Here is a 13,885-nt window from a genome sequence, read left to right as displayed (position 1 = left end):
CCTGGCAAAGGCAGCGGCACAAATGCTGGAGGGACGTGAACTTCTGAGAACAGGAAAGATCTCTGTGTTTTGATAGATTCAAATAGGCCAGGAAGGGGCTCTGACGCTGGAATGTGGCAGGCCTGCCTCTGCAGGTTTGTTTGCTGATAGAAGATCTGGAAAGTGGGGCTCTCCCTGCCTTCCCGGCTTCTCTCTGCAGGAGGCGTGAACTGACCGTGTTCTGTGTGGGCAGCCTCACTCCATTCAGTCTACGAGGTCTGGAGCCAGTGTTTTAGCCACAAGCCCTGACCCTTCTCTGATTTTGTGAGGGTTTTCTTTTGTCGTTGTACCCTGTCTATGCTCTCCCAGGCACTGGCTGAGGCCATACTCCAGACTGAATAGGCTTCCCAGAAACTCCCCTCTGCCCTCCCAGCCTCACTTCCATAGCACCACCAGAGGCTCCTGCTGCCAGACCCCGGATGGGGGCATTGCCCACCTCGGACGACGTCACAGAGCAAGTCTCTGTGCACAATACCATGTGACCTCCCTCATCTCTGATGTCGTGCTGACTGTCCCCATCAGGGCCGGCCCTGAAGCTCAGTCAGTCTCCCAAACTGTGTCATTGATCCCCACTTACTGCTTCCACCACTGAGTTGCTGGACGCCAAGTTACGGCCACTAACATCCGTGTGATTAATGGCTACTTGGATTGTCCTCCTGTCCGCGTTTGTCCAGCCTTGAGCAGATCACATGTATCTTCCTAGTTGGCAGTCAAAAATCGAACGGGTCCAGGCTTGTAACTTTAAACAGATGCCCACCAGAATGGGAGTAGAGAGCAACACTGCTCACTTCTAGACCGGCCATTAGCAACTAGCATCTGCTTTGCTGCCGCACCTGTTGTATGGGTCCAGACAAAGCTCCCAGTGACCCCTTCCCTCTTCCCAAGCTTGCCCCCTTTCCCTTTAGAGCACAGAGATGAGTACTTAAGGCCTAAATGCAGCTGAAAAGTGCTTAATGCAGGCAGTTGAGAGTGGAGGCCTGCACAGCATCAGTGGTTATTACTTATGATATTTATGAGGCATTTTAAAGTTGTGGTCCTGCACGTCATTTCCTGTGCTAACATCTGTTTTCCTTGCCCTGGATGTGTCCGCATGAATGTAGCAGTGTGATCTAGTAGAACAGAGCTCTGGGTCTTAGTCCTGTCTTTCTTAAATGGTGTTCCTCCCTTGGGTGGGCAATTTGACATCCCTGGAGCTCAAAATTTTCTTGTCTGTAAAAGGAAGCTGATTGTACTTGTCTCGCATATTTCATGGAGCTAAGATGCTCAAGTGTGAAAGCACCTTAAACAACACCTTGTGAATAGACTGTTACTATTAATACTTATGACACAGCAGCTCTGTGATTTCTTTATCTGTAAGCAGGGGACCCACACATGATTTCCAGAGAAATCTTTGAATTTTTCTTTGGAGAAAACCTCCCCTTGGACATGCATTCATCTCTATTATCGGGAGTTTCTCCTTTATACAGAATTGAAATCCATCTTCGCACAGTTTAAAATCATTTCCCTGCTTTTCTTTCTTTCTTCAGAGCGCAGCCGCTCCCCGCCGTGTCGTTTGTCCAGTCAGCAGAGCTATGAATCATGTTGAGTTCCCTTTTTTCTAGCATCTGTGAACTGCTTTCTACCTAGAGCAAATGCTGTAAATAGGAAATTACCAGTATAACACAGCCGAGGAGGAATGGTGCATGGTCCCTCTAACTGCAGAGGAAAAAAGACAAATTCACTACGTAATATACATTTTCTTGCCTTACATGCCTTGTCGAGTATTTTTCCTTTTAGATGATTGTTCCTTTTTTTTTCTTGCTATGGGAATAAGTAGGGAAGGAGCAGAGAGTCCGGATAACCATCCCTGCCACTTCTTGTCCTTTGCTTGAAGTTGGAGCTTGTAATCTACACTTTCCCAATAGTGCATTCATTGTGGCTGGAACCGTGTTTTCTCTTAATGCTTCCTGGGCATGGAGACTGTGGTTCAGTCTCGCAGGACCCCAGCCTTTCTGTAGTGACAGCACTTTTGGAGCCTGGTGTCCCTGGACAAATGTCCCCTGGGAAGCATCCTCAGCTCTACACTTGAGGCATCTCAGCTGTTCCCCCTAAAACCTAGTTGAGAGGAAAATGACAACAAGAGAGAACAAATCCCCAGCCTCAGGCACAAGGGAAAATTTTATCACCGTGATTCTTACTTACTTTTATTTTCCCCTGCATTCTAGGAGGATTCACATCAGTCCCTTCCTCCCCGCTTGCCCTCCTGTGAATTGGAATTTTCTCCTCTGTGCTTTTGCTGTCCTGTGCAGTTCACTGTTTTCTCTTCTCTCTGGTAGGTCAGCAAAACTGGTGCTGAGGGAGCTGTTCTCGACGAAGCTAAAAATATCAATAAGTCTTTGTCTGCTCTTGGAAATGTGATCTCTGCCTTGGCAGAAGGGACAGTAAGTGACCCTGTCCCCATCTAGTAAATGATATTATGAGAAGTCACCTTTTGGGTTCGTGTACTCTCTTTGCCACACACCCCAGAGATTCATTTGTTTTTGTTCAGAAAGGGACAGGGGGAATCCTGGCTGTGGACACCCTGCTTGCTAGGAAATCTAGCCCATTAAAATGTGTGAATGGTGATGCTAATTTCATATGACCCGGGTGGTCCCAGAATGGGCATTCCAAACTTTGGCAAGATCCAAAGACCAGGCAACAGATTTTTATTTCACATGTTTCTAAGCCCAGTTCCCATCACTAACTTGCTTGCCTCTGTATTTTCTCTTTGAATGGGCTGTAACAGCCAATATTTTTTCTTTTCCTAAACAGAAAACACACGTGCCATACCGGGACAGCAAGATGACTCGGATTCTTCAGGACTCTCTGGGTGGGAACTGTAGAACCACCATCGTTATTTGCTGTTCTCCCTCGGTATTCAATGAAGCTGAGACCAAGTCAACGCTAATGTTTGGACAAAGGTGGGTGTGGCCTCTCGTAACCTACGCTCTGAGCTGGGTCTTCGGTGTTAGGAGTTAGTGGCGAGGGGCTAGGGTCAGAGAGGGAGCAGAGCGAGGAAGCAAGCAGCCTGTTAGTAAATTGCATCTAGCAGGTGACCTGTAAACTTGAGGCATCATTTATTGAGGCCAAAGGAACAATTATGTTTTAAAATAATGGGTAGGAATATGCTTATCAAAGGTATGATGCTGAAAAAAACAACTCAAGCTTATTATAGATGTGATTGTTGGTTATTCAGTGGAGTGTTACTTTTGTTCGTCATGGAATTAAGTCTCTCAGGTTCACAGGATTTCAAGTGTATATAACTCGACTGGTAACTACCAGTCTTAGTAGTATGATTAGTGGTACCACTACTACCAGTAATTACTTCAATATTTGGGATCCACTGCAAATTTGCTGATAGAATAACTGAAACGTAGGTGATTGTAGAGTAGTTGCATAAATATAAAAGGGTGGGGAGAAGAAATACTGATGCTCACCCTGGGGGTAGGAGATGCAGCATGTATGTTGAGGAAAGGGGAGGATGGCAGCCCTCTTCTCACCTTCAAAAATGTCCAAAGGGGCTTCCCTGGTGGCGCAGTGGTTGAGAGTCCGCCTGCCGATGCAGGGGACACGGGTTCGTGCCCTGGTCCGGGAAGATCCCACATGCCGCGGAGCGGCGTGAGCCATGGCCGCTGAGCCTGCGCGTCCGGAGCCTGTGCTCCACAACGGGAGAGGCCACAACAGTGAGAGGCCCGCATACCGCAAAAAAATAAAAAATAAAAAATAAAAAAATGTCCGAAGGAGATTTCCTAGATGTCTGAGAATTTTACTAGGTAGGCAGCAAGGACAGTCAGTAATCCTACAACAACCTTCCTGGGTATGGGTTAGTTCATCCCTTCCTTTCTTGATCTTCAGTAATGGCCTGTCAGTTTCAGGTGTTGAGCCCCATCCTCCCTGCATGGCTGCCTCAGGTGCTAGTTCCCAGAGTGCTGGGGTGTTGTGGCTTGGGCAATCTGAGCATCTTCCCTGCTCAGTGGGCTGAGCCTGAACCTGAGGTTGGGAGTTGTGGATTCGACTGCTGTCATTCCCTCCAAACAGCTGTGTGATCTTCAGACAAGTTACCAGTTCTCTGCGGGCTCCAGCTGCCTTTTGCACGGAGCACTCCCTCTGCCTTCCTCCTGGGAGTGTGTTGTGTGGTTATGCCTGAGAAATCGTTTAAGATGCCTAGCGAAAGGCCAGATGGTGGTCGGCATTCTGAATGGGAGATTGTTACGGCTTGTTTAAACTTCATTAAACCCCAGTCATTTCCTGAACCCTCAACAGAACATAGAATTACCCAGTCATGGCACCTGTGGGATGTCTAAATAAATAATAATTACACTGAATGGTCGTAGAACTAATATATCTTTTAAATTGGATTTGGGTCCTTTACTTCCTCTCAGATCACTTCCTTGATTAGCACAATGCTTAGGTCAATGGATTGCAGTAGGATAACACCTACTTTTTCTTAAGGGTACCGAATACCTTTAAACCTGTATCTGTTTATGGGAAACATAGAGTACTGTGGTGATCATCCTGCTTGCCCCATCTCTCCTGGTTTCTTAAACTTGAGCTTTAACAGTTTCCTCTGAAGACATGTTTGAGGAAACCAGCACTGAATGCGTTTATAAAGGGAACATCTCTTAAAAAAAATTCTCATCCACAAAGCAAAGATAATCTGAATCTTTGCAAGCCAGAGTCTTCCTGGGGCATGGGCTTTGTCTCAAGGCTGCTGCTCTTGGTAGGCATTTGCAGCTGTCTATAGGAAGAGTTTTAGGTATAAGTCTGAACGATGATTATCTTTCTTCTGATCTCAGTGAAGCCATCATCAGTATCATCATTATCATCAGCGCTTTTTTAAAGGAACTAGTGTGTGCCAGGCATGTCAAAATCCTTATAGAAATTCTGTCAGGTAGGCATCTCTCCCCTTTGTGCAGAGGATGAAATTGAGGCTTTGGCTCCAAGCCATCAGGTCCTGCCCCTGAGACCACACAGCCAGTAAATAACTAAATGTGCGGGATGTTATAGGACCGAGACTATATCATTTGACCCACAGCCTCTTCCATGTGGGCTGCTTGATCAGGGACCTTGATGAGCACAGCCCTCTGGGGTCAGTTACTCCAGCTTTGAAGCTAAGCTCTGCTTCTCACCCATTTTTTTCTCTCATTTCCTTCTCTTGGAGCCTGAATCTCCTTGCCTATAGGAAGAAATATAATAACACCTACTTCTGATAATTATTGGGAGGATTAAATGAGTTGCTTCAGTTTTTACGTAGCACAAGGGCTGGCACAGAATAAGGTGTCCAGTGATTGATTGCAAGTCCCCCCTTTCCTCCATCTTTCAACAGGCTTGAGAAGTCATGGCCATGCATGGGACTGGACTGAACGTGACATAATGTACAAGGATATGGGTGTAATATAAGGATCAGGACTGAATGAAGTAGGAGTAGAATTAAATTTCTGGAATGAATGATTAAAGAAATGCTGCTGAAGAAAACCTAAATAGACATTTCTCCAAAGAAGATAAACAGATGGCCAACAAACACATGAAAGGATGCTCAACATCACTAATCATTAGAGAAATGCAAGTCAAAACTACAGTGAGGTATCACCTCACACCAGTCAGAATGGCCATCATCAAAAATCTACAAACAATAAATGCTGGAGAGGGTGTAGAGAAAGGGAACCCTCTTGCACTGTTGGTGGGAATGTAAATTGATACAGCCACTATAGAGAGAACAGTGTGGAGGTTCCTTAAAAAACTAAAAATAGAACTAACATACGACCCAGCAATCCCACTACTGGGCATATATCCTGAGAAAACCATAATTCCAAGAGTCATGTACCACAATGATCATTGTAACACTGTTTACAATAGCCAGGGCATGGAAGCAACCTAAGTGTCCATCGACAGATGAATGGATCAAAAGGATGTGACATGTATATACAATAAAAGAAACGAAACTGAGTTATTTGTAGTGAGGTGGATGGACCTAGAATACGTCATACAGACTGAAGTCAGAAAGAGAAAAATAAATACTGTATTTATGGTATCTATATATAGATATATGGAATCTAAAAAAAAAAAAAAGGTTCTGGTGAACCTAGGGGCAGCACAGGAATAAAGACGCAGATGTAGAGAATGGACTTGAGGACACAGGGAGGGGGAAGGGTAAGCTGGGACAAAGTGAGAGAGTAGCATTGACATATATATACACTACCAAATGTAAAATAGATAGCTGGTGGGAAGCAGCTGCATGGCACAGGGAGATCAGCTCAGTGCTTTGTGTCTACCTAGAAGGGTGGGATAGGGAGGGTGGGAGGGAGACGCAAGAGGAAGTGGATATGGGGATATATGTATACATATAGCTGATTCACTTTGTTATACAGCAGAAACTAACACAACATTGTAAAGCAGTTATACTCCAATAAAGATGTTAAAAAAAATAAAAAGTAAAAAGACCCTTAGTATGCATATTAAAAAAAAAAGAAATCCTGCTGATAATTTAGGATTCCAGGAAATAAATAGTATGTCAACTATATTTTCAAATGAAATAGTTTGGTCTATAATCTTTAGTCAGAGTCATCTGGGTACTAGGCTCCATGAGGACAAGGACTAGTTTATTACCAGCCTCAGTTGTCCCAACAAGCACCTAGGACAACTAGGACACCGTAGGTGGTCAACAGACAAATGTTATCAAGATGAATGAACAGAGGAACCTAATGCTTATTATGTAGGAATCCCTAGAACATTAGAGTGGGTGCTGAACTATGACGCCATTATGTCCAGAAATTTGGTTGGGTTTCGACTGGTTTGTTTTCCTGCCCTTAATTAGAAATGTGTGAAATTTTGTTCCCTTTCCTCCATCTTCGAGTTAGTTAATGGGTTCTCCAAAGACATCTAACTTCTCTGTGGAGCCAGTACCCGCTTTATTGTTAACTTCACACATTGAACCCAATGACATGCAGACATGAGTCTGAACATCAGATTAGACATGGTATCTGATAGCTAATGAGATTAAGCAGTATGAACTCAGAAGAGACTGCCGGGAGTCTCCCAAATTCAGTATGACGAGTGTTCATGATATTCTTGTTGCAGGGGTGGCCAAACCTAAGGGCAGCATGAAGTTACTTAGTTCTTGCCACGTGGTTCTTTCAAGGACACGAAGAAAGTCCATGTTTGTTGCTAGGCTATACTGTATTGATGTTCTGAATAAAACAGTAGTAGGTCCTTTGATGCAGTAGAAACATGACAGAGTATATAGATGCCTGAGGGCAGCAGAGAGTCAAAAAGCCCTCCTCTGTCAGGAAGCTGAACACTTCCTGCTTTAAGGGATGGGGACTCAAATTAGAGCACTTTCACTAATTTTTCTTTTTCATCTGGCTCCCAGAGTTTCATTTTTTAGTCTTTAATTACTCTTCCGAAGTACTTTTTTTTTTTTTAAATAAATTTATTTATTTATTTATTTATTTTTATTTGCGTCGGGTCTTCGTTTCTGTGCGAGGGCTTTCTCTAGTTGCGGCGAGTGGGGGCCACTCTTCATTGCGGTGCGCAGGGCCTCTCACTATCGCGGCCTCTCTTGTTGCGGAGCACAGGCTCCAGACGCACAGGCTCAGTAGTTGTGGCTCACGGGCCCAGTTGCTCTGCGGCATGTGGGATCCTTCCCAGACCAGGGCTCGAACCCGTGTCTCCTGCATTGGCAGGCAGATTCTCAACCACTGCGCCACCAGGGAAGCCCCTTTTTTTTTCTTTTAAAGGAAGTGCTGTCAGGCATACTGAAACCTTTGGAGGAAAGGTAATGCGTTCTTTTTTTTTTTTATCTTAATAAATTTATTTATTTATTTATTTAATTGGTGCATTGGGTCTTCATTTCTGCGCTCAGGCTTTCTCTAGTTGTAGTGAGCAGGGGCTACTCTTTGTTGTGGTGCGCGGCCTTCTCATTGCAGTGGTGTCTCTTGATACGGAACATGGGCTCTAGGCACGTGGGCTTCAGTAGTTGTGGTGCACGGGCTCAGTAGTTGTGGCTCGCGGGCTCTAGAGCACAGGCTCAGTAGTTGTGGTGCACGGGCTTAGTTGCTCCGTGGCATGTGGGATCTTCCTGGACCAGGGCTTGAACCTGTATCCCCTGCATTGGCAGGTGGATTCTTAACCACTGCACCCAGGGAAGTCCCCAAAGTACTTTTATAGCACTATTCAAAAAGGTTATTTTTAAGTTTTAGAAGTGTGAAAAGCACCCAGTTATCAATTATCAAATCACCCAATCATGGAAGCCTATTTAATGTACCTTGATTTGTTATGGTAATGAGGGAAAGGTGGGTCCCCAGGGGCAGACCAATCAGTTTAGAAAAAGCCTGAATCAGCACATTGTTGACACCAAGAATTTGATTGATCCAGCATGAATAATTTAAAGGCTTTATTTATATGTTAAATGTGAAAGGAGAATGGATAGTTTAGGAAAAGTAATATTCTTTTTTCTTTTTCCAATATGCACTTTTTGAAAAAAAAATGGTGCCCTTCACGCTTGGTTTAATGGCAGCTGGATTAGGCAGAGCCTGAGTGGTGTGTGTGCAAAATGCATGTCCCCAGAGCATAAGAACAAGTTCCCTGCGGGACTAGAGCAAGCACTTTGGCCAAGGGAGATGCTTGGCTGCAGGTTTGACATAGGATGGAGAAAGAATCAAATCACCCCCTGTTGGAGGGCTTGTTGCCAAACACCAGTAGGGTTAATTTTTGCTCTTGGAGGAGGAAACGCTGTGGATGACAGTTAGTTTAACCAGATGCCAAACCTTTATCCAAGCTAGTCATTTCTTCTTTTTTTGCGGTACGCGGGCCTCTCACTGCTGTGGCCTCTCCCGTTGCGGAGCACAGGCTCCGGACACGCAGGCCCAGCGGCCATGGCTCATGGGCCCAGCCACTCCGTGGCATGTAGGATCTTCCTGGACCGGGGCACGAACCCGTATCCCCTGCATCGGCAGGCGGACTCTCAACCACTGTGCCACCAGGGAAGCCCCCAAAGCTGATCATTTCTTAATGTTTCTCCGGAGATTAAAATTTTTCAAAAGACAAAATTTAAAGCTTTTAATTCCTCCTTCCCTACATCCCCGACTCATGGGCAGGGAAATGGCCTTACCGGGAAATGGGAAGGTGCTTTGCAGCAGTCATGTGTCCAGAAGAAGGTTAGGTGTTTTATATGGGAACTAGGACCCAGAGCAGATAGAAGGTATGATCGTTTTATGACCAGGCTGTAGTAGCCAATTATTTAATCAAACACTAACCTAGGTGTTGCTCTGAAATTTTTTTGTGGATGTGGTTACTAGCTACCATCAGTTGACTTTAAGTAAAACACATTATCCTCCATAATACGGGTGAGCCTCATCCAATCAGATGAAGGCGTTAAGAGCAAAAACTGAGGTTTTCTGGAGAAGAAACTGCCTCAAGACTATAGCATCGATTTCTGCCTGAGTTTCCAGTGAGCCAATTTCAATAGATGATAGATAGATAGATAGATATCCTCTCTGATATATGATATCAGATATATAAGATCTCTCTCTCTCTCTCCCTCTCCCTCTCCCTCCCTCTCCCTCTCTCTCCCCCTCCCCTCCCTCCCCCTCCCTCCCCCTCCCTCCCCTGTTGGTTCTGTTCCTCTGGAGAACCCTGACTGATAGAGAGGGATGCTGGGCTACCCTCTTCCACCCCACAATCAGAGGATCTCAGTCTCTTTATCTCCCTCTCACGCACACCATTCACCATGTGGAATCATACATTACAGATTTATTCTATGCATCGAAGGTGTGGGTTTATCTAGAGCTCCTTGTTCAAATACCACTACTATCCTGGAGAGGGAGAGAAAATGCTGAAAACAAGAGATAGGAAGGTACCAAGAACAAACATCTTCCTGGCTGTTCCAGGGGAGGCCGAGGTAATTTGAAGAAACTCCAACAGTATGTAGTTTCTCTATCATTTAGAACTGATCTTGGCCAGAAAGTACAAATATAGGCAATTATTCAGGAAATAGGTGGGGATGGGATTTAACAGGACATAGAGTGATGTGAACCAGTGGTTCTACGACTTCCCCTCTTCAACAAGGGTTTGATTCAAGTGCCAAATAATGGTGACATCACATATGGGGGCTTAATGCAGGTGGTAGAAATGCACATGATCAGTAATCTTGGAAGCCTGGGCATGTGGTTCTGAACAAGTAAATTGCGAGTTCAGTGACAGAGTAACTGAGAGGTGCTGAGGAGGACGTAACAGAACACGCGGGGACAGAGGAGTGGAGTCTTCCTCTTTCCACCCTTCAGTGGAATATGTCAGTGTATCCTTTTCTGACGTAACTGTCTTTGTACGGAGATCTAGGTGGAATATGTACTGTGGCCTCTGCTCTCTGTCTGCTATGCTTGGTCTGCCTTCTCCAAAAATGGTTAACATTCGTTAGCTTTGAGATCTTTTAAAAACCGGATCCTGGTTCCCTCCCTATGGGGAGAAGAGATATTATATCTGGTGCAGGCCTAGATCATATTATTTAAGTGGTACTTAACTCTCTAAAGAAAGCTGAAGCAAAGAAAAACTGCAAAACAGAAACCCTGATCATTGTACCTTTAAGATTTGGCTCATTCCTGCTAAGTAGGTCTTGCTATCAAGTTGTAAACCTAATATTAATTAAGGTTCTTCCCCTAACTAGCCTTTGGTTAGGATTTTGCTCAGTGTCTGCTATGGTCATAGCTTGTGGAACAGGCATTTATTTCTGTATACAGCTTAGGGGATCTGGTTGAAAAACCGAACTGAGGATCTTTGAAAGTGAAGACCCAAGATACTTCTGTGCTCCCTTGTGAGTGATGAGGTCACACTGGATCAATCATATGTTAGCAGAGTGAGATTGACCCATAAAGATGATGAATGAGCAGTAAGTTCATGGCTATGGTAAGGCTCCCATGGATTACTGGGGTTTTTTCCTGTATCAAGGAGGTGATGTCCCAAAACTATAGGGCTGGGTGGTATTGCTATTGCTATATAGCTTCAGCTAGAAAAAATGATAAAACCTGCCTTAAGAGCATTTCTTAATTTCTGCTATCCCATCAATTTTATGTTTCCTTGTTAGCTACCTGAAATTCTTCTGCAAACCAGGCTGAGCAGGAAATGCTCATGGGTCCTGGCACTGTGTCCTGAGTGCCCAGGATCCGTGTTTATTCACTGTGTTTGAACAGAGGGTCCAGGTGTAACACTGCTTAGTGTGATTGACAGCTAGCACGTATGTGGAAAATACCAAAATAAAAGAGCAAAGAGTATGAGAGCTGGAAGACACTTGGACATGCTCTACAGTGCACAAGGCAAAAACAAAACAAAACAAAACAAAACTCATCAGACCACTAGCTAATCCACACTGGCGGCAAAATTAGATAGAACCTAATCATTAGGCCGTTTTACTCTGTAGATTTTCCTAAAGTTCATGGTAAGAAGCAAAAAGAGATTATAGATGTTCATCATTCTTTTATTCTAGGTCTCTTGTGGGAACAAGGGACCAAGACACTCTTTATTTCCATTTTGCAAGGTTGGTTTCAACCTCCTAGATAGGAGAATATTTGTTCTATTAAAAAGAAATAAATCCAGGCACAGAAGTTCAGTATCTCTCTTAGTAACTCTTGTTTCTTCCACAATCTAGAAATTCTTGTATCTGACTTGATTTCTTTCCACATCAGTTTATTTTTGTTAACTTATTTTTGTTGAATATAACATACATATAGTAAAATACATTTAAGTATGCAACTCAGTAAAAATTTAAATATACATGTATATTCACATGTAACCACCACCTGGCATCTTAGAAGCCTCTCTTTGAACCTTCCCAGTTGGTACCCAACTCTCATGGGTAAGTGTCATCCTGACTTCTGTCAACTTAGATTACTGTTTGCTGTCTTTGAACTTGATACAAATAAAAACATGCAGTATTATTTTGTATCTGGCTTCTTTTATGCAACATTGTATCTTTGAAGTACACTACATTGTTAGGTGTAGGAGTAGTTTAGTTTTCATAGTTATATAATATTTTGTTGTATGAATATAGCATGTATGTATCCATTCTACTGTTGATGGTTATTTGGATTGTTTTCATCTTGCGGCTATTATAAATGAAGTTGCTATGACATTGGTTGTCATGTCTTTAGGTGAACGTATGTCCTCATTTCTGTCGGTTATATACCTATGAGTGGAATTGCTAGCTCATAGGATATAAGATATTTAGTTTTAATAGATAGTACCAAAAAGTTTTCTAAAATGATTGGAATAGCTTATACTCCCTCTAGTAGCAATTGAGTATTATAGTCACTGCACATCCTCATCAACACTTGGTATTATCAGTTTAACAATTTTTAACCATCCTATTGGGTGTGTAAAAGTATCTTACTGTCATTTTATTTTGCATTTCCCTGAAGGCTAATGTTGTTTGGCACCCTTTGTGTGTGGTATTTATTGGCACTTCTTTTGTGAAGTTCCTACTCAGATCTTTGCCCAGTGTTTTCACCAGTTGTCTGCTTTTTTATGATTGATTTATAGGGATTATTCTGGATAAGTCCTTTGGCAGATATATGGATTGTTTATATCTTCTCTCACTTTGCAGCTTATGTTTTAATTCTTTTAATGGTGACTTTTAATGAAGAGAGGGTTTTAAATTTTTATGAAGTCAAATTTATCTTTTCTTTCTATTCTATTTAAGAAATTAATTTTTGCCTACCCCAAGGTCTTAAAGATACTCTCTTTTCTTCTAGCAGCTTTATTATTTTACCTTTCACATTTATGCATATGATTCATCTGAAATAGAATTTTTTATATGTTATTGGGGGAGTTGATAAAGATCGTCACCTCCACCCCGGCCCCAGCTCCGTGTACTGAAAGGAGCATCCCTTCCCTCTGTGCTATATGTGCACCTTTGTTGTAAATCAAATGGCTACATAGCTGAGTGTCTGTTTCTGGATAATCTATTCTGTTTCTATTCTAAAGTTTCTGGACTATTTAATCAGTTTTAATTACTGTGGCTTTATAATGTGTTGATATTCCATCCTCCAGCTTTGTCCTTCAAAACTGTCTTTGCTATTCTCGGCCCTCTTTATTTTTATTATAAATCTTAGAATCAGGTTGTCAATTTCTACAGACACATGCAAAACTCCTGAGATTTTATTTCAGATTGTTTTAAATCTGTAGAACACTTTTGGGATAATTAATCTCTCTCCCAATCAGTGTTAGCTGATTTCTTCATGTTCTACCTTTAGCGGATGGAGAGGCATGATGTTTTTGCCTCATTGGGGACTGAATGGAGTCTGTCTAGGACAGCAGGAGCCATGGTTTCCCCCCATTGTTCTCAGTTCCAAATGGATTTGGGTTGTATATCTTCCATCTGCTCCTCTGGATTGTTTCTGTACCATCTCTGCTCTGCTCTGTGCCCTGGGACAGTGACCAGTCTGGACAGCTACAATGGGCTCCCTTGCCTCTGGCTTCCAGTTAGTTTCCACCATGGGGAAGGAACATGGGCACGCAGTCATAAGGAGAGAAGAGAGTGAGGTCAGTGTATTAATTTCTTGACTCCTTCCCTGAAGGGCCACTTTGGGTTGGCTGTGTTCTTAGACCAAAGGCTGTTACACCTTCTACTGGGAAGCCTTCTTCTTTTTTATAAGGGTTAAAAATTTTTTTTAATTTGTACTCTTTTTTAAAAATTGAAGTATAGTTGATGTACAATATTATATAATTACAGGTGTACAATACAGTGATTCACAATTTTAAAGGTTATACTCCATTTATAGTTATTATAAAATATGAACTATATTCCCTGTGCTATACAATATATCCTTGTAGCATATTT

At 43.0% G+C, this 13,885-nt stretch overlaps 1 protein-coding gene across 1 annotated transcript in view; it reads left to right on the top strand.

Annotated features, from left to right (window-relative positions):
• Positions 1–13,885, top strand: part of KIF5C (kinesin family member 5C) — a gene marked incomplete at its 5' end in the record, with an annotated part of 173,853 nt that overhangs the window by 82,018 nt on the left and 77,950 nt on the right. Inside the window, 2 exons of the mRNA XM_081241905.1 lie at positions 2,355–2,459; positions 2,830–2,978. Of these exons, the coding sequence (XP_081098031.1) occupies positions 2,355–2,459; positions 2,830–2,978 (254 nt within the window). The remainder of the gene's footprint in view (positions 1–2,354; positions 2,460–2,829; positions 2,979–13,885) is intronic.

Source organism: Mesoplodon bidens, assembly GCF_964165515.1.
Source record: "Mesoplodon bidens genome assembly, chromosome: 8".
NCBI classification, from domain to species: Eukaryota; Metazoa; Chordata; class Mammalia; order Artiodactyla; family Ziphiidae; genus Mesoplodon; species Mesoplodon bidens.
This window is presented reverse-complemented; position numbering and strand designations above follow the sequence as displayed.